At 43.9% G+C, this 23,514-nt stretch overlaps 1 protein-coding gene across 1 annotated transcript in view; it reads left to right on the top strand.

The window, feature by feature from the left end:
• Positions 1–13,808, top strand: part of CHIC1 (cysteine rich hydrophobic domain 1) — a 69,639-nt gene extending 55,831 nt beyond the window's left edge. The window contains exons 4-6 of the mRNA XM_029607690.1: positions 5,453–5,509; positions 5,709–5,768; positions 12,357–13,808. Of these exons, the coding sequence (XP_029463550.1) occupies positions 5,453–5,509; positions 5,709–5,768; positions 12,357–12,407 (168 nt within the window). The 3' untranslated portion in view covers positions 12,408–13,808. The remainder of the gene's footprint in view (positions 1–5,452; positions 5,510–5,708; positions 5,769–12,356) is intronic.
• Positions 13,809–23,514: the final 9,706 nt, after the last annotated feature.

Below are 23,514 nucleotides of genomic sequence, written 5' to 3'. Positions count from 1 at the left end.
CAGCCAGCAAAACAACCTCAGACACTCTTGACCATCATTGGGACAACGGTCTTCTGTATTTGTATCCTTTGATTCCCTTAGTGGCAAAGACTTTCTTGAAGTTTGGCGAGGACAGGGGGACTATGATCCTCATAGCCCCTCATTGGCCAAGACAAGTCTGGTTTCTGCTCCTTTGGGAGATGACTATCTGGAGACCGATCTGTCTGGGGACTTCCCCAGATCTCATCACACAAGATCAAGGCAGGCTGTGGCATCCCAACCTCCAGGCCCTGTTGCTCACAGCCTGGATGATGAGAGGTTAATCCTGTAGCCCCTTGATCTTTCAGAGGATGTGTCTCGGGTCCTGGTGGCTTTTAGAAAGCCTTCCACTAGAAAGTCCTATAGGCTGAAGTGAAGGAGGTTTTCTGTGTGGTGTGAGCAGAAGGCCCTAGATCCGTTCTCCTGCCCCACACAAAAACTGCTTGACTACTGCTACACATATCGAAGGCTGGTTTAAAGACTAACTCCATTAGAGTTCATCTTAGTGCAATTGGCACATACCACCAAGGTGTAGGTGGTACCCATCTCTGTACAGTCTATATTTGAACATTTCATGAAGGGCCTGCATAAATTAAAGCCTCCCCTAAGGCCTCCCGCTGTGTCTTGGGACCTCAACATTGTGTTGGCTCAGCTGATGAAAGTTCATTTTGAGCTGCGCATCTGTGATCTGAAGTACCTGATTTGGAAGTCATACTTTTGGTGGCTGTCACTTCAGCGCTCAGTCAGCAAGCTCCAGACCTTAGTGACTTATCCACCTTCCACTAAGTTTTATCATGACAGGGTGGTCTTGCGTACACACCCTAAGTTCCTGCCTAGGATGGTGACAGACTTCCATCATAACCAGACTATTGTCTTGCCATCATTCTTTCCCAGGCACACCAATGAGCCTTAGCCTTCTGGCTGAATCGGACAGAAACCTGAAGACAGTTCACCCATTTTTTTTATTTCTTTTGTTAGGAATAAATTGGGCATTGCCTTTGCCAAACAGATGCTATCCAATTGGCTAGCAGATTGCATCTCCTTCTATTATACCCAGGTGGGACTGCATCTTGGGAATCATATCAAGGCTCATTCTGTCAGAGCCATGTCAGTGGCCCATTGGCAAGCAATTCCTATGGCGGAGATCTGCAAGTCTGCAACCTGGAGTTCTCTCCCCATATTCAAATCTCATTACTGTCTGGGTAGAGATGGCCAGAACCTGTTTGAGGTGTAGACCCAACTCTGCCGCCTAGGGCCTGTTGTTTTGGTTCAGGCTGTCTCCCCCTCTGTTACCAACAGCACTATTGTTGTGCCCATTGGCACCTGGATGGGTGTCTGTTGATCCCCTTTTGTGTTGGGGAGCAGCCTATAGTTAGGGATTCACCCATGTGTGAGGACTATCATCCTGCTTGTTGTTGGAGAATGCAGAGCTGCTTATCGTGACAGGAAATTGGTAGAAAATGTTTAGAATACTTTCAGAATCTCAAAACTGTTTTGTTATATTGCTTAAAGTAGCATTCCTTTTCGTCCCAGACCAGTTCAGGCAAGTGGGTTATACTTCCTTACCAGCAGGCACAGAGCAATAAGCTTATTAATGTTACCTTTTAGGGTCCTGAGCTGACAGCCTGCTAGTAGTATTCTCTGCCTCCATCAGATGATAGGGTAGCATACCTGTGCTGTTTTGGAGTTTGTTTTGGCCTGTTGGAAAAAAAGCAATTTAGAAAAGTTTTTGGTGCACTCCTGGTGCGACAGGCCTGGGATCTGATCCTCCCCCAGTTGAGTGGAGTGGTCCAGCGGGCATCCAAGAGGAACCGGCGGTTGGAGTCCCTGAACCTGACTGCTTGTGCTGTGCCTCCATTCTTGTTTCCCTCCCCTCAGGTTCTCCTCTAATCTCCCTCCCTTCTTGGAAGGGCCTCCTTGCCAGCTGCAGGCTTTGCCTAGCATTGTAAAGTTTGGGAAGAGAGAGAAAGCTAAAGCAGAAGGGTTGAGCAAGCTGACTAGAGCTAAAATCAGTTCAGGTCTGTGTTGGGGTTCCAGGCCTCATTCCTGCGACCTCCACATGTGGTGAGTAAAGTTGGAAGGAATCAGGGAAGAGGCATGGCTGACAGAATGTGCTAAATGTTGCAGCCTGTGCAGGGAGTGCAGCCTGTGCCCAATGTTGCAATTGTTGTGGGAGGGAGCCAATGCTGCTGGGCTGAGGCTTCAGGTAGTGGCAGTCTCCAGGCAAAGGGAGTTTCCTGCCAGTGCATCTTTGGGCACTTTAGGACAAAATATGAGGACCTCTGATTTTAACTCCTATTTCCTCAGATGAGGGCCAGTTGTCTTTGCCCACTCTTGCATCAGGCCCACTGGGGAAGGGGTCTCCAGGAGATCTCAATCAGGCCTCCTTATCCTCAGCCTCTCCTTTCTTACTAGATTTTATATTGTTGCACTAAGCCTACTATTTAAAGCAGGGTACTGGTGGGGAATGCATTTGTTCCCTTGGGTCCTCCCGGGGCAGGGGAGCTTGGAGCCAACAAAGTGCTCCCACTGAGAAAGCTGGAGGAAGAAAGGACCTTTAGGTGTGGTACATCTGTCCCAAAAGAGCAGCTCCGGGGTGAGTTTGGGGAGGGTCCAGAGGAGAATGAAGTTACTGCAAAGGAAGAGGAAGATTCTTTGGTGGTATGCCCTTTTAGAAAGAGTGGCTTCCGTAATTGTTGGCACTCTGTAGCTTTAGACATGAGGGGATTTGGTTGAGGAGAACAAATTGACAGAGGATCCTATCATGGCAGCCTTAAGGAAGCCTGCAAGAGTATTTCTTTTTTTATCAAGTGATCAAGGAGTTGATAGCTGTGGAATGGGACTCTCCAGATGCAAACTTGAGAATCGGGAAGGCAAAGGGTTGGATCTATCCATTGCAAATGGAAGAGAGGGACAAGCTGAAAGCTCTGCGGGTGGATGCACTGGTGTGTGCTATCAGCAGAAAATTACTAGAGTTGAAGAAGTGGGGTACAGCACTCAAAGATGCACAGGATTGCAAGATCAAATCCTTCCTCGAGCAGTCTTTTGAAGTCTCTGAATAAGCCTTGCAGGCAGCTGTATGTAGTGGTTATGTGTCTAGAGCATGCTTTCATTGGTCTCATCAGCTTCAGGAAGGGGTGTCAGGGACAGCTGGTTCAGACCGAGAGGAGGTGGCATAGTTCTAGGGGAAACATCGATGATCTTTTTTGGGTATCTGCATGGAGCATGTCCACAGTGGTGACTGCTTGCTCTGGATGAGGAACTAGATGGCTGGCTCAGCTTTCAAAGCATGGCTCAGCAAGCTCCCTTTTGGAGAAAATTTGGAGAAATTAGTCAAGGATATGGAGTCTTAAGTCTCCCAGACTACCAGAAGATAAATCTAAGGGTGCCTCCAGACTTCTCTGTCTAGGAGTTGCTTCAGAGAAATGTAAATGTTACTGACGGGAAAGTATCCAGCCCTCAATGAACCACCCATTTTGGAGGGACAAAAGAGGGTGGAAGAGAGAGAAATGTAAGTGGTGTATGTGGCACCTCAAGTTCTCAGTGAAAGTCAGGTTCAGAATGGCAGTCTCTTGGTCTTGTCTTACTGGAGGTGGGTCCAGATTACTTCAGATGTCCTGGATGTCATAAGAGATGGTTATGTTTTGGAACTTTTCCTGACCTATTTAGATGTCTTTATGACATCCCCTTGCTACCCTTGTATGAAGAGAGAAGTAGTCCGGATCACTGTGGATCAACTCTAGTACCAGAGTCAGAAAAGGCCTTACAAAGGTATTCATAGTTCCCAAGAAGGGAGGGGACCTTTTAGGCCTATCTTATGCTTGAAATAGATCATCAAGATATTGTGGGTGCCTTGTTTCCTGATGGAAACTGAGATCTGTCATGATGATAAGGCAGGGGGTGTTCTTACCATCCCTGGATTTAATGGAGGCTTTGCCGTTCAGTTTGGCTAATCACCAAGAACCTTCTTGAAGGTAATGGTGGTGGTAATAATGGCATTGCCATTTTAGTGCATCCATATCTGGATGATTGGTTGATCAAAGCAGTGTCTCCTGCGGAAAGTTGTCTATTCACCTCCAGAGCATTACAGTGTTTCCAGGAGCTGGACCGAGTGGTGAATTTTGCCAAGAGCAAAGGGGACCAGGTGTGCATGACTGCAGTAAGCATTTGTGAGATTCAGGGTCAAGTGTTCACACTGATGTCTGTACCGAGACCCAGAGTATGAGACTATCTACAGGTCCTGAGCTCTAGAGCCGTTTGCCCTAGATCTGTTGACCTGGGCAAGGGCTTACAATGCATCCTTTGCAGAAGTCCCTCCTGCCTTGATGGGTTCCTCAGTTGCAGGTCTACCTCTTGAGGTTTTTCTCTGTCAGCGGAAATCAAGGACATCCTGGTCTGGTGGCTAAACATGAAGAATCTGGATTATGGAAAGTGTGTCTTGGATAATGGTCACAACCAATGCCCGTTTTTTATGGTTAGGGAGTGCATTATTGAGATCCGGTTGCTCAGGACTCGTGGAGTTTTCTGGAGGCTATTTGATCCAGCAATCAGTTGGAGGCAAGAACCATCATAAAAGCATTACAGGAATGTGGTCTTGGTCAATCCAGAACAGCCTGTGCGAAGCCTTTCAGAGACTGTGGTGGCAGTGACATGAATGGCAACGGGTAACCCCTGTCACAAGTTAAGGGCAACAGGCACCATTTTGAATGAGGGCAATGGGCAGCTCGGGAGCACGAGGTGGCTCCCAGGCCCCCCCCCCCCCCCCCCCGCTAGATCATTGGGTGTTTTGGTGAGTCCTTGGGGGGGAGAGGGTTGGGAGAGTGTAAGGGGGAGGGATCTGCTGGTGGGAGTCTGAGTTTTTGAATAAATGGGGAGTATTGAGGCAGATTTTGTTTTGTTTTGTTATAAAGCTTTTTTTTTTTTTTATTTTAACACCCCATCAAAAAAGAAAGGGAAAAGCAACACAAAATTTCACATTTTTTTCATATTTTTTGTTTTTCCCGAAATGCAACAAAATAGGAAATATTGTCTGTATTTCCTATTTCGTTGCAAGCGACTTCCCACCCCTACCTGATGCAGATTATGCACACAAGCCTGAGCTCCAGCCATCCCTTCCCTGGGGACCTCTCCCTGGGATGCAGGTAAAAATATGCACATACGTAGATGTTTACCCATAAATTGGGTGGCAAATATGTAAAAGCCCATTTCCACTGGTAAAGCATTAGTTTACTTGGGGGAAAAAGCTTTTAAAATTGCCCTCTCACAGTACATACCATTGGGTTAATCCCTTTAGGGATCCAAGATATTAACTGTTCCTTAATGTACTACTTCCTCTCTTGGTTTAGGGGTTTTTTTTGTCTGTATTTGATGTCTTAGTTCTGCTGCTTACAGTTTGGATGGTGGCTAATATTAAATCTTTGGCTTTCCTTTCCAGACTAGAAGATCAATTCAGAAGTTGTTAGAATGGGAAAATAACAGATTATACCATAAGGTAAGACATGTTTTAATAGATTCGTTGTGTTTATTTTGGACTGGAAATAGCAATGCAGTGGCTGTAGGTGGATGTTGTAATATAGAGCATTGTGGTATAGTTACTGTATGTCAGTTGCAAGAGAATGGGGGAGAATTAGAGAAATGAATTCTGTGGACAGCATAAAATTAACACTGAAATGTTTAATGTACTTCTTCAGCTTGGTTTGCACTGGAAGTTGAGTAAAAGAAAATGTGAAACTAGCAATATGATGGAGTATGTAAGTATAATTTTCCTAATCGTGCTTTTCAGCAGCCAGCACTAAAACCTGGTACATTTGAAAAGTAGTAATGCAGTGTGGCTGGAGGCTTCTCAGTCTGGGGGGAAAAGATTTTAGCTGCACTAAATCGTTTTGTCTTGTGTGGAAGATAGCCTGGTGGGGGGGGGGGGGGGGGGAATATGTTACTGTAGGTATGATAGACCAGTAATGGCTACAAATTCATGGAGTGGGACTTTTTCAAAAGATTTTACCCAAAGAACCCTCACTTTTTCCTAAAGAAGCGAGACAGGGGGAGGGCAGAGCTGGCAGACGATGGTGAGGTCCGTGGATAGCAGGTGCAAAGTCTACAGGTATTGAAGTACCTGCAGCACCAGGTGATGCCAGCTTTCAAAGAGAAACCCCACAGAGTTTCGTTTTTTTTTTTTTTTTTTTTTTTTTTTTAAATTTGCTATGCAAGCTCCACATATATTCCAAATGTTGCCCCTTGGATGTTCAGCAAATCAGCCCCAGCCTCACTTCTTTCTTTCCTGCCAAAGATTCTTAAAGGTTTCCCATTATACTAAGGGCACGTCCCTGAGGCTTCTAGCATCCTGCAAAGCTTAGTCCTTCCAGGTAACGGGCATTCTTTCTTAGATTTAAATAGGAGAAATCTCTCTCTGTAAGAATATTAGAGCTCCAGCTGATCATTTAAGTACAGCTCCAATGCATGCATGGATCGGCCAATAGCATGGGAGGGCGTGCTGAGCAGGAGAGAAAACACAGACACTGCTGAACCAGGAGGTAACTGCATACTGCTGGGGTTTCACACACCCAGCGGCAGATGAGACAAAACGTTAACGTTCCTACCAGGACTCTGCAGTGTCCCCCGAGTCAGTGATGGCACAGAACCAGTCTGCTGCAAAACCTGTGAAGTTTGAGCCACAAGTAGCTGCTCAGATGGTCAGGAAGAGTAGAGGACGGGGGAAAGGGAGAGAGCGGACAGGACAAGTGTAGATAGTGTGCAGGAAGGAGGAGGAAAAGGGTCAGGAAGCAATAGACAATAGGAAGGATGACAAAGTGAGGAGTACAATGAGAAAAGTGGCACACTCCACTCACCCGTGCACCCTCCCTCCCAACAGGCCTAATACATGCAACCCAGAAATATGCCTCTGCCTCCACTCAACACCAGTCACCCCTTCGAAAACCCACTCACCCCTCACACCACTGACCGCATCCACTCACTCCAAAAACATATTCTGAGCCACCATACCACACGCCACCAGAAAGCTACTCCCAATAGTCACCCTGCCACTATGACCACACACTACACACAATACAACCCATACCTCCACCCCATAGTAACACTCTGGCGATCCAACTTCCCCCACCCCCCTCCCTCCCAGCACCACAAAAACATCCTCTTGCGCACACCCCTAACTACAGTCACCCACAGCACGCACGCTGCTGGAAACCCTGTCACGATGCTTGCCCCCTCCCCCACGCACACCCACTCACCCCTTCACATCTTCCATACACGCCCCCATACTTCCACCTGCAACACTCAAACCCCATCCACCCGTAGCCACTTGCCCCTTCACAGCAGCAGCAGCACCACCATGTGCCACTACACCAGCACCACATATCGTCTATACGTGCCCCCTCCACACCTCTCCCTGCAAAACTAATTCCACGACTCAACGCCCCTGCACACCTACTCATCCCTAGCCACCCCCCCCCCCCCCCAATAGCACCACACACCACCCTCACCTCACCTTTTCACATATTGAGGAAGTAGCGGAATAGAAGTTTGAATTGTAAATAACCCTCACAGCCTCTCACACCACTGAAAACTATGTAACCCTCACCCCTCACACATCAACTCACCCCGTCTCAGCAGCACGTTTCACCTCCACACACGTCCACCTTCATCATATGCAGACAACCACAAAACCCAGTCGCAACGCTCGCCTCCTGCACACCTACTCAGCCTCGTGCGCAAACACACACCACCAACTCGACCCTCATGCTACTGACATCCCCACCACCCACACACACTCTCCCACATCCACCTTCACCCACAACCACCACGTTCCGCAGCCTATCCACATAACCACCCCCAAATACATATCTACACGCCCCCTACAAATGCCCTGTGCTGCTGCACGTCACTCTCACAATCCTCTAACCGAGGTGAGTAGCACAGCGCACCTTCCCATGTACACACGTAATCGATGCTGGTCCAGAGCAGGACAGGGCAGCATAGCACTGAAGTTGATGCAGGAGACATTGGGCAGTACAAGGCTAGAGCTGGTGCAGTGGTGGAGGGGGGTGTGTGTGTGTATTGGACAGCAACAGAGAGGCTTCTGGGGTTTCCCCAGACTCCACCAGCAGCAGGAAGACTAGGCCAGAAGTGGAAAGGAGGGAGGGAGGGAAGGAGGAGGATGGGCATGAGTAGGCGATAGAAGAAGGGTTGAGTTACAGATGTGATAGGGTAGGAGAGGGAACATGGAGGAGATGTGGAAAATATGATGGGGAAATTAGTGCGTGCACGCACCCAGCCTTCCATCCCCCTCCACACACACACACACACACACACACACACACCACCACTCTCGCACCCCTCACCTACACAACTCCCACCAACCCCCTACACACACATACAGGGGAGGAAACGTAGAGTGTAGAGGTAGAGCAGGGACAGAGTGGAGGAGAGGAGCTTGCACACATACACAATACCCTCTAGGCCCAGCCTCTTCCATCCACCTACACACATACATTATACACCAGTACCACCCACCCCACACAAACCTTACACCACTCCCTGCCTTCACATCATTTCCGCCTACCTACATCACCCCCCCCCCCCCCCCCATGCCTACACCTACACACACACACACCAGGAGGGGGAGAGTGCGAGACGGAAAGCACACAGACACGAAAAGAGGGAGCAAGACAGCGGAGAGATTGCAAGAGGTAAACCGTGCACACCTACACAGAGATAGTCCCCCTCCTCACACCCGCCACATCAGTGGGGTTGGTGAACGAAGCCCCTAGTAATTAATATTTACAGTACTTTGTCACAGTCCTCTGCATTAGGCAGGCAAGTAACCATCTGACCTAAACGCCAAAAGCAAACATGTTCAGCTGCATGAATAAAGGTGCGAGCAGCAGGAAAAAAAGAAACGATTGCCCTTTTTGTTCACTAGTGTGAGACCCCTTTTTGTGAACTGTGCTCAGTTCTGGAAGCCTTTGTAAGTACCTGGAGGGGGGATGAGAGGTCCACTAAAATAGTATCTGGCCTGCAGTATAAACTCTACCCACAAAAGCTTAAGACTCTCAAAATACACTTGTTGAACAAAAGAAAGGAAAGGGGAGATGTGATAGAAACAGTCAAATGTTTAGCAGGTTTCAGTAAAGTACAAGAAAAATAAACAAGGTCCCCGGGGTTCATGATATGAAAGTGGAAGGGGGTAGAGATATATTCAGTGGAAATGTAAAAAAAAAGAATAATAGACGCCTGGAATAACCTACATTTTAAATGCAAAATCTTACCCAAAAAATGACCGGGTTTAAGAGACTTGTGATTAAAAGACAGAGCCATAAGTTATTTAAGTGGCAGTGTACGATTCAGAACATGGAGAACCACTGCCAAGTGAACCTTGGTGAACTCGTTATTCCCAGGATAAGTCTTATAAACACATCCTTTCTGGTTTTATCTTCACTTTATAATCGTACACCAGTGAATATTAGGGTTCCCCGCTTTTAGTTGTAGAATAAGCTATCGGCAGAAGTAGTGGAAACCGCTTATGTGACAGGATTTTAAAATGCTTGGGACAGATATAGAGGGCCATTGGTAAGAACAAGGCTGAGAGATTGAATAAAAGAGACTGGACAGGCCCTTGCATGCCTATTTACTCAGAATGGCTGAGAACGAGGCTGACTCGGAGAAGGAGCGACATCCTGCATGCACTCAGGCTTCTGTGGCTGACATCTGGGCTATATCTTTAGCTAGCACAGTGAAGATGGGAACAGCTGGGCAGAATGGGTGAGTCAGATGGCCCTTATCTGTCATCGGTGATGTAACTGTGTTACAAGGCATGTTTATAAGGTCTCCAACTTAGAGCTTAGCATTCAAACATGAGCACAAGAAGCTTAAAAGTAAGGTCACTGAATAATCATGGTAGGATTTGATGTTGTCTGCTTCCATGTCCAAAATGTGATCATTATCCTACCCTGCTAGTTCAGTGCATTTATCTCTCTCTAAAAGCCTGCCAGCTATGATCAAGCCAGTAATAATCTGGTTTTCATTCCTCACCATTTACTGTTGTGCATAAAGTTCCACAAATAAGTTCTAGGGGTGTTACCTTTTAATTGATCTAACTTAACATGCTGTATGTAACTATCTTACAAAATGTTATATTTATTTTATCAGAACCGTTATATGCATAAAACTTTCAGTTCCATTGCTATATCGGGATAAAGGAGTAGCAGTGTAAAATCCTTGGGTATTTTCTTTTTTTTTTTAATAAACGTTTTATTGAATGTGATTCAGAGATGTTCCAGACATTGCTTATAATAACAAACGAATGCCCTTGACAAGTTCACCAGTTCAGAAAATGGTGCGATCCACAACGGAACACTTTTTCTGCCCAGGTCCTGCTGCTTTTCTATTTCCTCCCTTCACAGTCCCTTGCATACGCCCAGCCCCTTTCCTTCCCGTCGGCTGTTTAGTCTCCATGCTGAGCCAGTTTGTGTACAGTAGGGATGTGCAGTCATTTTAAGACAAAGGGTAATGCGACCCAAATCAGGTATTTTCAGTTCAGTTTACCCTGAAACAGATACACAATACCCACGAAAATCCCAGATATGTTCAGATAATGGTGTGCGCTATTTGGAAAGAATGATTTAGATGCACTAAGCCGTGGGATTTTTTTTTGCAGGAGGGCTCCCACTCTCGTGAGGGGCTGTTGCCATAGTAATGAGCCTCCTCCCCTGAAAAATTGTGGCCGTATTGCTGCATTGTTGTCTTGGGGGCAAAACAACACAACTTCAGCCCTTTAGGCTTGAGGGCGGCCCCGACCTCACGGGACCGCCATCATCTTAAGTGTCAGAAAAAAAATCAAAGCCGCTCAAAAAAATAAAGTGCAGGGTCAGAGGTGACCCCCCTGCTGACCCTGGGGCTGCCATTCAAGATGGCCCTAACTATAAATGTAAAAAAAAGATAAAATGAAAGGTAGTCATGCGATGATGGCCGCCCCCTCCCCCCCATAATCTTCATGTTGGCCAAAGAGGCTCCCCCATGCCCCAACTAAAAAAAAAAAATTAAAAAAATAGCATTATTACAAACCCCCCCCCCCCCGCCTGACTTTACCCCAAAATCCAGTGACCCCCCTCCCCCAGGACTCTTCAAGTAGGAAAAAAGCACCCCCGCAGCTCTGAAGAATAATTTTCTGCATGCAAAAGTACCTGGGGCGAGGGGACACCCCGGGTCCTTGCACAGGTGAAATCCGTTCTTCAGAGGTATGGGAGTGACAACCGCTTTAAGTTATTAACACTGTGTTTCCTATTAATGAGCTGCTTTGCATGGATTTGCAAATCGAATGCGATGCAGCGGGATTCCGGGCAGGGCAATGCAAGACATCGTGTATGTAGCACATATCATCGCCATTTAACGTGCGTTGGAGCCCTACCGTCTCCCAGAACGTGTGCTGTTTTCCAAAACAAAAACAGCCCATGAAATTTAAAAAAAAAATGAATAAATGAAAGCAAAATAATCATGGCAAATTGAAAAAAAAGGTCCCTGCACATCCCTGATATACAGATATGTCTGTAACACATTATATAAAGTCTGTCTAAATACTTCGCAGAGACCATGGACCCGATCAAACTTAACAGAAAGAATAACAAGATTTCTATACTTTCCTTGCGTTCTTATAAATTGACCAAATGTTAATTTTCTCAATTTGAAGATTTTCCATCATCATTTTGCATCTGAGGAATCTTCCTTTATTTCATTTAATTAAAAATACATTTTCAGGCAACAAACGGATAAGGCCAAAAATGCTTAGGAATAGATGTTCAATCTGAAACCTAACATCACCACATGGAATTGTGATTGAAAGAACTGAGAAATCTTAATGCAGTGGGAAAACTGTGTAAACATTCCTGCACTCTTTTTACATTTGATACATAAAACACCCGGTGTCATGTTTCATTTTATATAAACATATTTTGTTTTCTAAGTGAAGGCTTGCTAAGGCCAGTGCTTCTTATTGTACAAGGATTGTCCCTCTGTGCCTGCTGACCAAGAGGACCCTTAAGGGCGTGGATCCATAAGGCAAGCATACGCGCAATAGCCGTGGTATGCAAGAAGAGCCACTGACTTCAGCAACTAGATAAAGGGATAAACTTCCCCTACCTCCCACCATGTCCCATGTTCTCCCGCTGGACACTGGAGCACTAGAGGAATTAGAAGCACAGGGAGAAAGCAATCTGATTGGCTGAACACTTCTGCTTGTTTTATAATTCAACATTTAGCAGTACAGGAGAGAAGCCTGGCTGTGGAGTGTCAGCAACTAAACTGAAGTATTTTTGTTCTTCCCTTCACAGGTCATACTAATAGAATTCTTACCAAAATATCCTATATTTCGACCTGACTGAGGAATGGCGCTCAGTTTGTTGTTCATGTTCTCCATCATTCCTGCCCTTAGTGCCTTGTAGATGACTGTGGAGAGAAGATGGTCTTCGTTGCTGAGTTTCACAAGAAGCGTTCTTTGTAGAATGGTAGAATGGCCCTCCTTGCTACATTTTTTTAAATTTTTTTTTTCTTTTGTGTAAGACAACTACAATTTGCACATTTATTTTTTTATGTTCGAGTGAGGCTTACGTGTTTGCACTCTGAATTTTGACAAAAAGAAGAAACGACATCGTTGCCACTAAGGATATAACATCAGTGCTGCTTAACACTCGTTTTGAGCTTTGCTGCCTTACTTATTATCTGCAGGCCCCTCTGCCTCTCAGCCCCAATGGAAATTACTTACGACTCAACCCCCCACTCCGGTATGCCACCCTGTAATGGAAATATTTCAAGCACGCTTCTCTTATCTCAACATGAACCTGATAGCAAAGCACTTGCAACAGGCAGCACTACTTTTATCCTGCACTTTGCAAACAAAACAAAAAAAAACAAACACCTCATTGTGTATATTACAAGGTATATACTTATTTTACCTACCAAGAATTTGTAAATATTGCTTCTCTGTGTACTGTAAAGCGTGGTATGCCAATGTTTACAGCATGTAATATAGCTCTTTAATGTGCTGCCAACTGTTCTGTACAATTGGGTTTCCAGTGATGTTTGGAGGATCCTGTTGATTGCACAGACCCTTTAACATGCCATTCTCCAGAAAAGCCATAATAAGTTTGTACATATTGCCAGACAGAGGGCTAAGTTGCACTTTGTGGCAAAAAAAGAAAATTCACAGCTATTTTTTTTTTTTTTTTTTTATAAAAAGCTGTGTACCAATAGTATTTTTCTCAACATTTCTCATTAGAAACTCTTGATGTATTTCATCTTTTTGGAAAGTTATGTAAGGCATGCAGACTGCGGTACAGTGGATGAAATCTTGTATACTGTTAGGAGATAAAAGCCAAATTAAAAACATTATGTAAGCTATTGTCAAAAGAAAGCAGGTTAAGTGAATTCATAATTAAACAGTAAAATGGACCTGTAGTAAAATCAAATATTTAGAAACAGATGTGCAGTACAATTGTCCATGAATAATAATTTTTACTTTGCTTCAACAATTAACGCAGAACAAATTTGCCAGCCCTTGCTACATATGCAGTTAAAAATTGGAGGAAACCAGAAGGTCTATTTGAAGCTCTGTTATTTAGTGTATAAGAATAAAGTATAGATAAGCTATGGATAAGTTCCCAGTGGATTGGTAGTTTTCACTGATCACTCTGAAAAGAGCTAGATGACATCAGAAGAATTGTTTGTTAAATCAAAGTATTTTATAGCTGCAGCAAGTTAAAATGCTAGCAGCAGCCCAAATCATGGCAAAGCAGTTTGTCGTCATCTTTGGTCTGGTCCTTCCATCCTGTTGTGTTATTCAGCTGAGCTAAAGAAATAACACTGTATGGAGGCATGTGTGGCCTAGCATTCAACCCCATTTGTAGAAGTTATAACTGTGAAACAATTTGTTTCTCTTCTTAAAAAAAAAAAAAAGTCAAAGGACAGTACTGTTGAGTTTCAGCTTCTCTCTATAATCTGTAAAAATGATTTTCTGTCGATAAGCAGACTGAATAGCCATTACATGTGGGTGATATAATCCGGCAGCATCAGACAGACTTGTCTCTCTAAACTGTAGAGCTTTGAGCTGTACTGAGCATGTGCAGGATTTTCTGTGCAGGCATTGTCTTGTGAATTGCCTCAGTAATTTTTTGTCTAAGTTAAAGCATGTACTTCATCTCTCCTCTGGTTTTTTTTTTCCTTAAACTTTATTTCCTTCAGAAATTTTTTTTTCTGACAAGTCTCGCTGCTTCTGCAGCCACACAAGTGCTATCTACAGAATAACTAAAAGGAAAAAAAGTGAGTGTCTTCCCTCACAAAAAATGTTGGACCAGAAGAAAGTCTACAACGTTGAGTGGATTTAAGAGCTGCCCATGCAGAAAAATCATCAGTGAGGGACATGACCAGCATTTTTATTTATTTATTTATTTATTTATTTTTTGTTACCACAACCAGGTAAACTGTGAAGCCTGCAGATGGATATACCTGTGCTCACATCACTTCAAGGCCTTAAAAATAGAAGTGCTGCTTAAAGCTCTGAGTAGTAGCAGTAGGTCTTCCACAGTATAGCATCATCTGCTTACTCTGTAAAGCACTTCAGTTGGAGTCATTAAAAAAAATTCTCCTGTCTGTGAAAGCCAAAGCTGCTCCCTGGGTGACATCACTCCCTTGAGCTAGTCTCATCTGTTTTGAAGAAACAAACAACCCTCATGAGGTGTCTATGCTGGCGTCAGACCATTCATCTTTGGCACCATAAGTCTGAGGCATCGCTGCACACCTACATTGCATTGAAACATGCTGCTCAGACACACTCAAAGCATAGCACATCAAAACAGTCTACGCACAGTGCATTGACACACCTAATGCTTGACCCAGCAACGCAAGCTACATCCAGTGCACCCTACACTGATGCATAATGCATCAATGCAAGTCATTCCCTCCAATGCATCTGGACTCTTCTGATACAGGGGTATCTTCATATCGTGTCATGGTGCACCTAATGCGAGCCATGATGCATTTGACACATTTCACTCCATGATGTCCCAGGACCATCCTCAAGTGTACAATATAGTAGGAGCTCAATATCTCCCTTCTGGGATCTAACAACAATGCTTTAGCCATCCATGATCTACTGGAGAAGAAGTCAGGTTACCCTTCTCTCCTCCAATGGTCAGAAGGTTAACACCTCCAAGACTGGTAGCAGAAGATCTCCAGTTACCTATCTGCTCAATAGTACCGCTGTCCTCAAATAAGCCACCTAACACTATGCAAGAACCCATTCTGGTTTCAGAAGATGATGTTCCTCTACTTACCCCAGGCCAAAGGTCACAGCAGTCTTATAACCAGATTACAGGGTTAGTGAGGAGTTTCTTTACTTCAGTTGCAAAAAAGAGACAGATGGAACACTCCAGCTTCTTTTTTCAACTCTTCGTTTCCGTAGTGCCTCAGCCTGGAGTCCCAAACTCACTCACAGATGTGTTTTCGTTATCAGATCATCTATACACTGAGTTGGAGTGGAGTCCAGTAATTTAGAGGCAGTAGACCAGGCTGCTCCTCCAAAGCTTCAACTGGAGAAATGTTCCTCTTCCCTTTCTTGGTATTGGTGTCCTGACTGAGGAATCTGCTGGAATACCATTGGATCCTCTGCTGGATCTTCCAGAGCATTCTTCTCCTCTGCAATACCTCACCAATTCTAACTTATGGACACGAATGCCTAGTGGCAACGGCACTAGGTATTCATGTCCTTAAGATTAAAGACCTACAAAAATTCTACATCTCTCAAAATCCTGGCTACAGCAGCAGAACCTGCCACCTTACCAATTCATGACATTAAGGCATTACCCTTGAAAATGTGGGACATGCCCATAAATGGCCCTTTGATGTTTAGAAAGTTGAACCTCAAATTCAGTCTGACAGTCTCCCAGTTTTGGCATGGTACACCCGCCACACCAATCTGTTGGAGCCGAGTCAGCTATGAAAAAAAGCAAAGAATACTCATACATTCAAATTTCCCACAGGATAAAGATCAAACTTCTAGACAGTTTCTGCAAAAGAACATTCCAAAACACCATGTTCTCTATCCACATTGCAATCCACCAATTCTGTATGGTCCAATACATTCCTGACTGTCTTTAAAAGCTCAAGCCATGCCTACCATCTTCAGATTAAAATACTTTCCTGCAATTGTTCTGGAAAACAGAGGAAGTGCAACACTTGCTCTGTTCTTATTTATTTTTATATAACGACATTCAAAAACGAGTATCACATCGGTTTACATGATAACTTGTGGGATAGTGTGACAGGTCATATTTACATTGTAACATTGTAAAACACAGACGTATTATCTTAACATTATAACAGCTAATTATTGAATAATTATATATTATATATTGAATATAACAGCTAATTATATTCAATAACAGCTAGTTATTGAAACAGTATGGATATTAGATTGGAATATTATGTATTTTCTTGGTAGATTATGTGTAGTGTTGGAGTTCTGGTTGTTTGGAGGGGTGGTTCTAGCTATAAATCCTTTGATTCTGCTTCACATGCCACCACAGCCTTGATTAGAGTAAGCCATATTGTGTGGCTAAGAGCCAGTTCCATCTGAGAAGGATGTCCATGAAAAATTAGCAGACTTTGCATGCTTAGGAGACATCCTCAGAAAGAAGCTCAGAGAAACTGTCTTACAGATAAAATCAGAATGAAGCAGTACAATCCCATTCCCTCCAGAACATCCTGCTCCATCGCAATGTCCATACTATATATATATATATATATATATATATATATATATATATATATATATATATATATAAAACAGCCTTACTTTCATAGAAGGCCATATTGTCCTTTCAAGCAGTGCCAGCTTCTTCTGCTTCTGGCACAGTGTCAACTGCAGCTCTTGGCCAGACCTAGACAAAGGGAATGCCATCTGTCAAAATCCAGAGAACAGTCCCAGCCTAAACCAGAGCCCAGTTTTTGATACAGTCAAACAATCCCCTTCTTTCCCTTGCAGTAGTGGGTCAAATTCAACATTTTCTGGACCAATGGCATCAAATAAAGGACTCTTGTGCAACATGGATACTGGTTGCATTTCTCACATCTCTTCCACACAATTTGTTGCCCCAACTGGATCCTTCTCACCTCCCACAGATCCATCTGGAGGTACAGTCTCTATTCGAACATCAGGCAATAGAAATTATTCCTGCATCACAACACAAGTAGGGTTTCTTCTCCAGATACTTTCTTACCCCAAAATGTTGAGGGGATTACGACTGTTCCTGGACTTGTACCTCCTCAAACATATCTTGCAGAAGAAAATCAAAATGAGCTTCCTCAGTACAATTCTCCCATTCATTCAGCCCCCAACTAGATGTGTGCCCTGGAACTCAAAGATGCCTATACTTGCATTCCAATCTACCCAGCCCATTGGCATTACCCCAGGTTCCAAGCAGATTCATCCCACTACCTTCTATTTGGCCTCGTCTCTCCTCCCAGAGTGTTCATGAAATATCTTGCAGTAATGGCAGCGCACCTTCATCACCAAGGGATTCAAATTTTCCCATACCTAGACTGGCCGACCACAGCAACTTCTCAAGAAGCAGTTCTTCACTCTCTAGGTGAAGTTTCTCATCAACTTAAATAAATTGAAGCTGGAATCCACTCAGACCCTAAAGTTCATAGGTGCTTCGATAGACTCCTTACTTCAGAAGGCATTCCTGCCCCGTGATCAGAGGGCAATCATGCTCTTGTTCACACATGTGCAACTTGCTAAGCCGAGGTCCACTGCCAAGCAGCTCCTAGTTATGGCGGCAGCAATCCACGTAGTTATTTTAACTCACCATCATATACAAAAATGCAGTGGAGTATCAGATCTCAGTGGGATTAGCTCATTCAATCACTGTCTATAGTAGTTCAGATAACACCACCAATGGCATGGGAATTGCCATGTTTGTTGTGCTCTCAAGTACTCCAGGAAGGAGTCTGCTCCATTTGTGTCTCCATCAGCTCATTCTCATGACATACCTCGACCAGGGGCTGTGGGGAGCTCAGGTGGGATCCTTCTGTATTCAAGGAGCTTTGGTCTGCACATAAGAACATAAGAAAATGCCATACTGGGTCAGACCAAGGGTCCATCAAGCCCAGCATCCTGTTTCCAACAGTGGCCAATCCAGGCCATAAGAACCTGGCAAGTACCCAAAAACTAAGTCTATTCCATGTTACCGTTGCACTAACCACATCCTCTGGCAACAAATTCCAGAGTTTAATTGTGCGTTGAGTAAAAAAAAGAACTTTCTCCGATTAGTTTTAAATGTGCCCCATGCTAACTTCATGGAGTGCCCCCTAGTCTATTATCCAAAAGAGTAAATAACCGATTCGCATCTACGCGTTCTAGACCTCTCATGATTTTAAACACCTCTATCATATCCCCCCTCAGTCGTCTCTTCTCCAAGCTGAAAAGTCCTAACATCTTCAGTCTTCCCTCATAGGGGAGCTGTTCCATTCCCCTTATCATTTTGGTAGCCCTTCTCTGTACCTTCTCCATCGCAATTATATATATATATTTTTTTTTTTTTTTAGATGCGGCGACCAGAATTGTACACAGTGTTCAAGGTGCAGTCTCACCATTGAGCAATAGAGGCATTATGACATTTTCCGTTTTATTCACCATTCCCTTTCTAATAATTCCCAATATTCTGTTTGCTTTTTTGACTGCCGCAGCACACTGTGCCGACGATTTCAATGTGTTATCCACTATGATGCCTAGATCTCTTTCTTGGGTTGTAGCACCTAATATGGAACCTAACATTGTGTAACTATAGCATGGGTTATTTTTCCCTATATGCATCACCTTGCACTTATCCACATTAAATTTCATCTGCTACTTTGATACCCAATTTTCCAGTCTCACAAGGTCTTCCTGCAATTTATCACAATCTGCTTGTGCAAATTTGATTATCTCACTTTTGTTGTATTTCTTTCCAGATCATTTATAAATATATTGAAAAGTAAGGGTCCCAATACAGATCCCTGAGGCACTCCACTGCCCACTCCCTTCCACTGAGAAAATTGTCCATTTAATCCTACTCTCTGTTTCCTGTCTTTTAGCCAGTTTGCAATCCACGAAAGGACATCGCCACCTATCCCATGACTTTTTACTTTTCCTAGAAGCCTCTCATGAGGAACTTTGTCAAACGCTTTCTGAAAATCCAAGTATACTACATCTATCGGTTCACCTTTATCCATATGTTTATTAACTCCTTCAAAAAAGTGAAGCAGATTTGTGAGGCAAGACTTGCCTTGGATAAAGCTATGCTGACTTTATTCCATTAAACCATGTCTTTCTATATGTTCTGTGATTTTGATGTTTAGAACACTTTCCACTATTTTTCCTGGCACTGAAGTCAGGCTAACTGGTCTGTAGTTTCCCAGATCGCCACTGGAGCCCTTTTTAAATATTGGGGTTGCATTAGCTATCCTCCAGTCTTCAGGTACAATGGATGATTTTAATGATAGGTTACACATTTTTACTAATAGGTCTGAAATTTCATTTTTTAGTTCCTTCAGAACTCTGGGGTGTATACCATCCGGTCCAGGTGATTTACTACTCTTCAGTTTGTCAATCAGGTCTACCACATCTTCTAGTTTCACCGTGATTTGATTCAGTCCATCTGAATCATTACCCATGAAAACCTTCTCCAGTACGGGTACCTCCCCAACATCCTCTTCAGTAAACACCGAAGCAAAGAAATCATTTAATCTTTCCGCGATGGCCGTATCTTCTCTAAATGCCCCTTTAACCCCTCGATCATCTAATGGTCCAACTGACTCCCTCACAGGCTTTCTGCTTCGGATATATTTTAAAAAGTTTTTACTGTGAGTTTTTGCCTCTACGGCCAACTTCTTTTCACATTCTCTCTTAGCCTGTCTTATATTTAACTTGCCAACGTTTATGCATTATCCTATTTTCTTCTGTTGGATCCTTCTTCCAATTTTTGAATGAAGATCTTTTGGCTAAAATAGCTTCTTTCAACTCCCCTTTTAACCATGCCGGTAATCGTTTTGCCTTCTTTCCACCTTTCTTAATGTATGGAATACATCTGGACTGTGCTTCTAGAATGGTATTTTTTTTTAACAATGACCATGCCTCTTGCACATTTTTTACTTTTGTAACTGCTTCTTTCAGTTTTTTTCTAACAATTTCTCATTTTATCAAAGTTTCCCTTTTGAAAGTTTAGCACGAGAGCTGTGGATTTGCATACTGTTCCTCTTCCAGTTATTAATTCAAATTTGATTATATTATGATCACTATTGCCAAGCGGCCCCACCACTGTTACCTCTCTCACCAAGTCTTGTGCTCCACTGAGAATTAGATCTAAAATTGCTCCCTCTCTCATCTGTTCCTGAACCAATTGCTCCTTAAAGCTATCATTTATTCCATCGAGGAACTGTATCTCTCTAGCATGTCCCGATGATCATTTACCCAGTCAATATTGGAGTAATTGAAGTCTTCCATTATTACCGCACTACCAATTTGGTTAGCTTCCCTAATTTCTCTTAGCATTTCACTGTCCGTCTCACCATCTTGACCAGGTGGACGATAGGAGTATACTATCACTATAGTCTTCCCTGACACACAAGGGATTTCTACCCATAAAGATTCAATTTTGCATTTAGTCTCATGTAGGATCAATCTCCTGTGGCTCAGTTACATGGCATGCTCACCACATTCATGAATCTCCTCTGCAGCAAAAGTATCCTGTTCCAAACAGATAACCAAGTTGCCATGTTCTATGTCAACAATGAGGGAGGAACAAGATTATGGCTTCTCTCGAGAAGCACTGAAGATCTGGAACTGGGCAGAATGTCACCAAGCAACCCTTCAGATGTCTTATCTGCCAGATATTTCCAACATCTTACCCAATCAACTCAGCACAATGTTTTGACTTCACTAATGGTCTCTGCAGCAATCAGTAGCAAACAGACTTGTTGGACTTTAGGAGTCTACCGGTGGACCTGTTTTGTATCACAGCATAACACAAAACTAAATCAGTTTTGCTCTATTCTTCCAAGTAATCACAGACTTACACAGGTCACTTTCCTCCTTGACTGGGGCCAAAGCTTCATGTATGCACTTCACTTGATTTCTCTCATACCCAAAACAGTGCAGCAAGTCCTTTTAGGATTGTGTCCGCTTGATCCTCATAGTGCCGGTGTGGCCCAGGCAAAATTGGTTTGCTTATCTGGTCAAGCTTTTCCAGCAGCCCTCCTGTACCTCTGGGATCGGACCCTGTTCTAATTCAAGACAACAGGATAATCTCTCATCCCAAACTTTCAGCCTTCAATCTCACAGCTTGGATGTTGAACACTTAGTAATAGCGAATCTCCACTTAACATCTAACATTGATGACACATTGGTTTCGTCCAGAAAACTCTCAACCAAGAAAGACCACTTCTTCAAATGGAAAAGGTTCTCCATCTAGTGTCATCAACATGACACTGACCCCTTTTCATGTGAACCTTCACAGCTTTTAAGATACTTGCTTCACCTCTCTAACTCAGGCCTCATCACTGCCTCAGTGAAGGCACATCTAAGTGCCATAGCTGCTTACTATGCCGTGTTGGGTAGCAAATCAATTTCCATGCATCTGCTCATATGTCATTCCATGAAAGGTCTCTGGCTTGTAAAGTCCCTGAAACCTCTTGTTTCATGCAGTCTAAATGTGGTGCTCTCTATTGATGAAGCCTCCTTTTGAACCCTTGAAATCTGTTCCTTTAAAGTTTTTTGACTTGGAAAGTTCTTTTCCTCACTGCAATCATCTCGGCAAGAAGAGTCCGCAAACACCAAGCCCTTGTCCACTACCCTTTGTAAATAGAGTTCTATCAAAACAGCATGGTTCTTAGAACCCATCCAAAGTAGTTTCAACTTTTCATATGAGTCTGTCATTCTACTTACTGTCTTTACAAGGCCCCATAAGCAAGAGTGCAAGAAAGCCCCCCATCCTCTAGGCTATAAGCAGGCCTTGGCATATTAAAGACATACGTAACCTCATATTCAAACTATGACCCAAACCGCCTAGGAATATCAGTTGCCAAGCAGACTATCCAGTTGGATAGCTGATTGGGTCCATCATTGCTATGACTTTGCAGGACTTCAGCTGGCAAATTTAACTAAAGCTCATCAAGTAAGAACCATGGCTGCTTCTGTTGCTCGTCTCCGAGAAGTACCCATCAACGATATCTGCAAAGCTGCAGCATGGTTTTCAGTTCACACATTCACGTCCCATTACTGTCTTGATAACATCTCAGTGTCTGACAGTAGGTTTGGACAAGCAATTTTGTAAAATCTGTTCTCGCCATAGTCCACTCTCTATGGTAGAGTTTGGGTTGCTTAATAAGTAGTTGCTATGCTGCAACCCTCAGCTTGGGACTCCCCACATGTAAATGGCTAATTCAGCCTGCTTATCAATGGAAAAAGCATGTTTGCTTACCATCAACAGTGTTTTCCACTTAGCAGGATGGAATACCTGCCCACCTCACTGAAGAATTGACTACACGGTGTAAATGACAGTCATTGCTGCTGGGCAGGTCCAATGCTCCTCGAGCTCCGGGTTCTCTCAGCGTCTGGTCTCTGGTCCCTTTTGCAACGTCCAGCAACCTTTACGCTCCCAGGCCCAATGAGTTCTCAGCAAAAAGAGAACAAAGCAAATTCCAAAATGAAGGGAAGGTTTTTAATCCACACGCTCACCTTCCCTGGCACCATGGTCGCTGTCCTTTTCGCCCCGGCCGGGACAGCTTCCAGAAACAAAGTCCTCACAAAGCCCACCAGTAGCCTGGTCCCACTCCATCCTTGGCAGTTCCTGGAGGAAGACTGAAAGTGCTCTGGCTTTGGCTCCTTTTTATAGGATGGAGACTCCTCCCCTGCTAGCCAATGATTGGGTCCTGGGTCTCCACCCTTGTCCTCCCACACCTGAGTCTCTATTTTCTCTGATGCCACAGGGGAAAGGAAACCAGCATGACTGACTGTGTCGCTTTGTATTTCTTCCCCCTTCCCAGGGGTTTTTAGTTTCTGGAAGTTTTCTGGTTCCTTGGGTTTTAACCTTCCTCCCCATGTTGGCATAGTGACCCTGTCACAATAGCTACATTTAGCTCTGTTACTGATTTGAAGAGGTTCGTGTGGGGAACTCCCGGGAATGCCCAGTACAGCTCAGAGCTCTCCAGCTTGGAGAGAGAATTCCATTCAGTGCCGCCATGTGACATCATCCACATGTAATGGCTAATTCATCTTGCTGTCTACAGAAAACACTGTTTACAATAAGTAAACATGCTTTATTAGAGGATAGGGTTAGCAGCATTTTTATTGTGGAATTAGAAAATCAAAATAATCCTTCTTTTGGTGGTTTTTGAGTGCAGCAGAGACTGCAGTCCTTTAATCATGTAGGGACAGTTGGGATTGTGCCACCTGCT

The sequence above is a fragment of the Rhinatrema bivittatum genome, chromosome 6 (genome assembly GCF_901001135.1).
Source record: "Rhinatrema bivittatum chromosome 6, aRhiBiv1.1, whole genome shotgun sequence".
In the NCBI taxonomy this organism is placed as follows: Eukaryota; Metazoa; Chordata; class Amphibia; order Gymnophiona; family Rhinatrematidae; genus Rhinatrema; species Rhinatrema bivittatum.
Note: the sequence above shows the minus strand (reverse complement) of the source record. Positions and strands in the feature narration are given on the sequence as shown.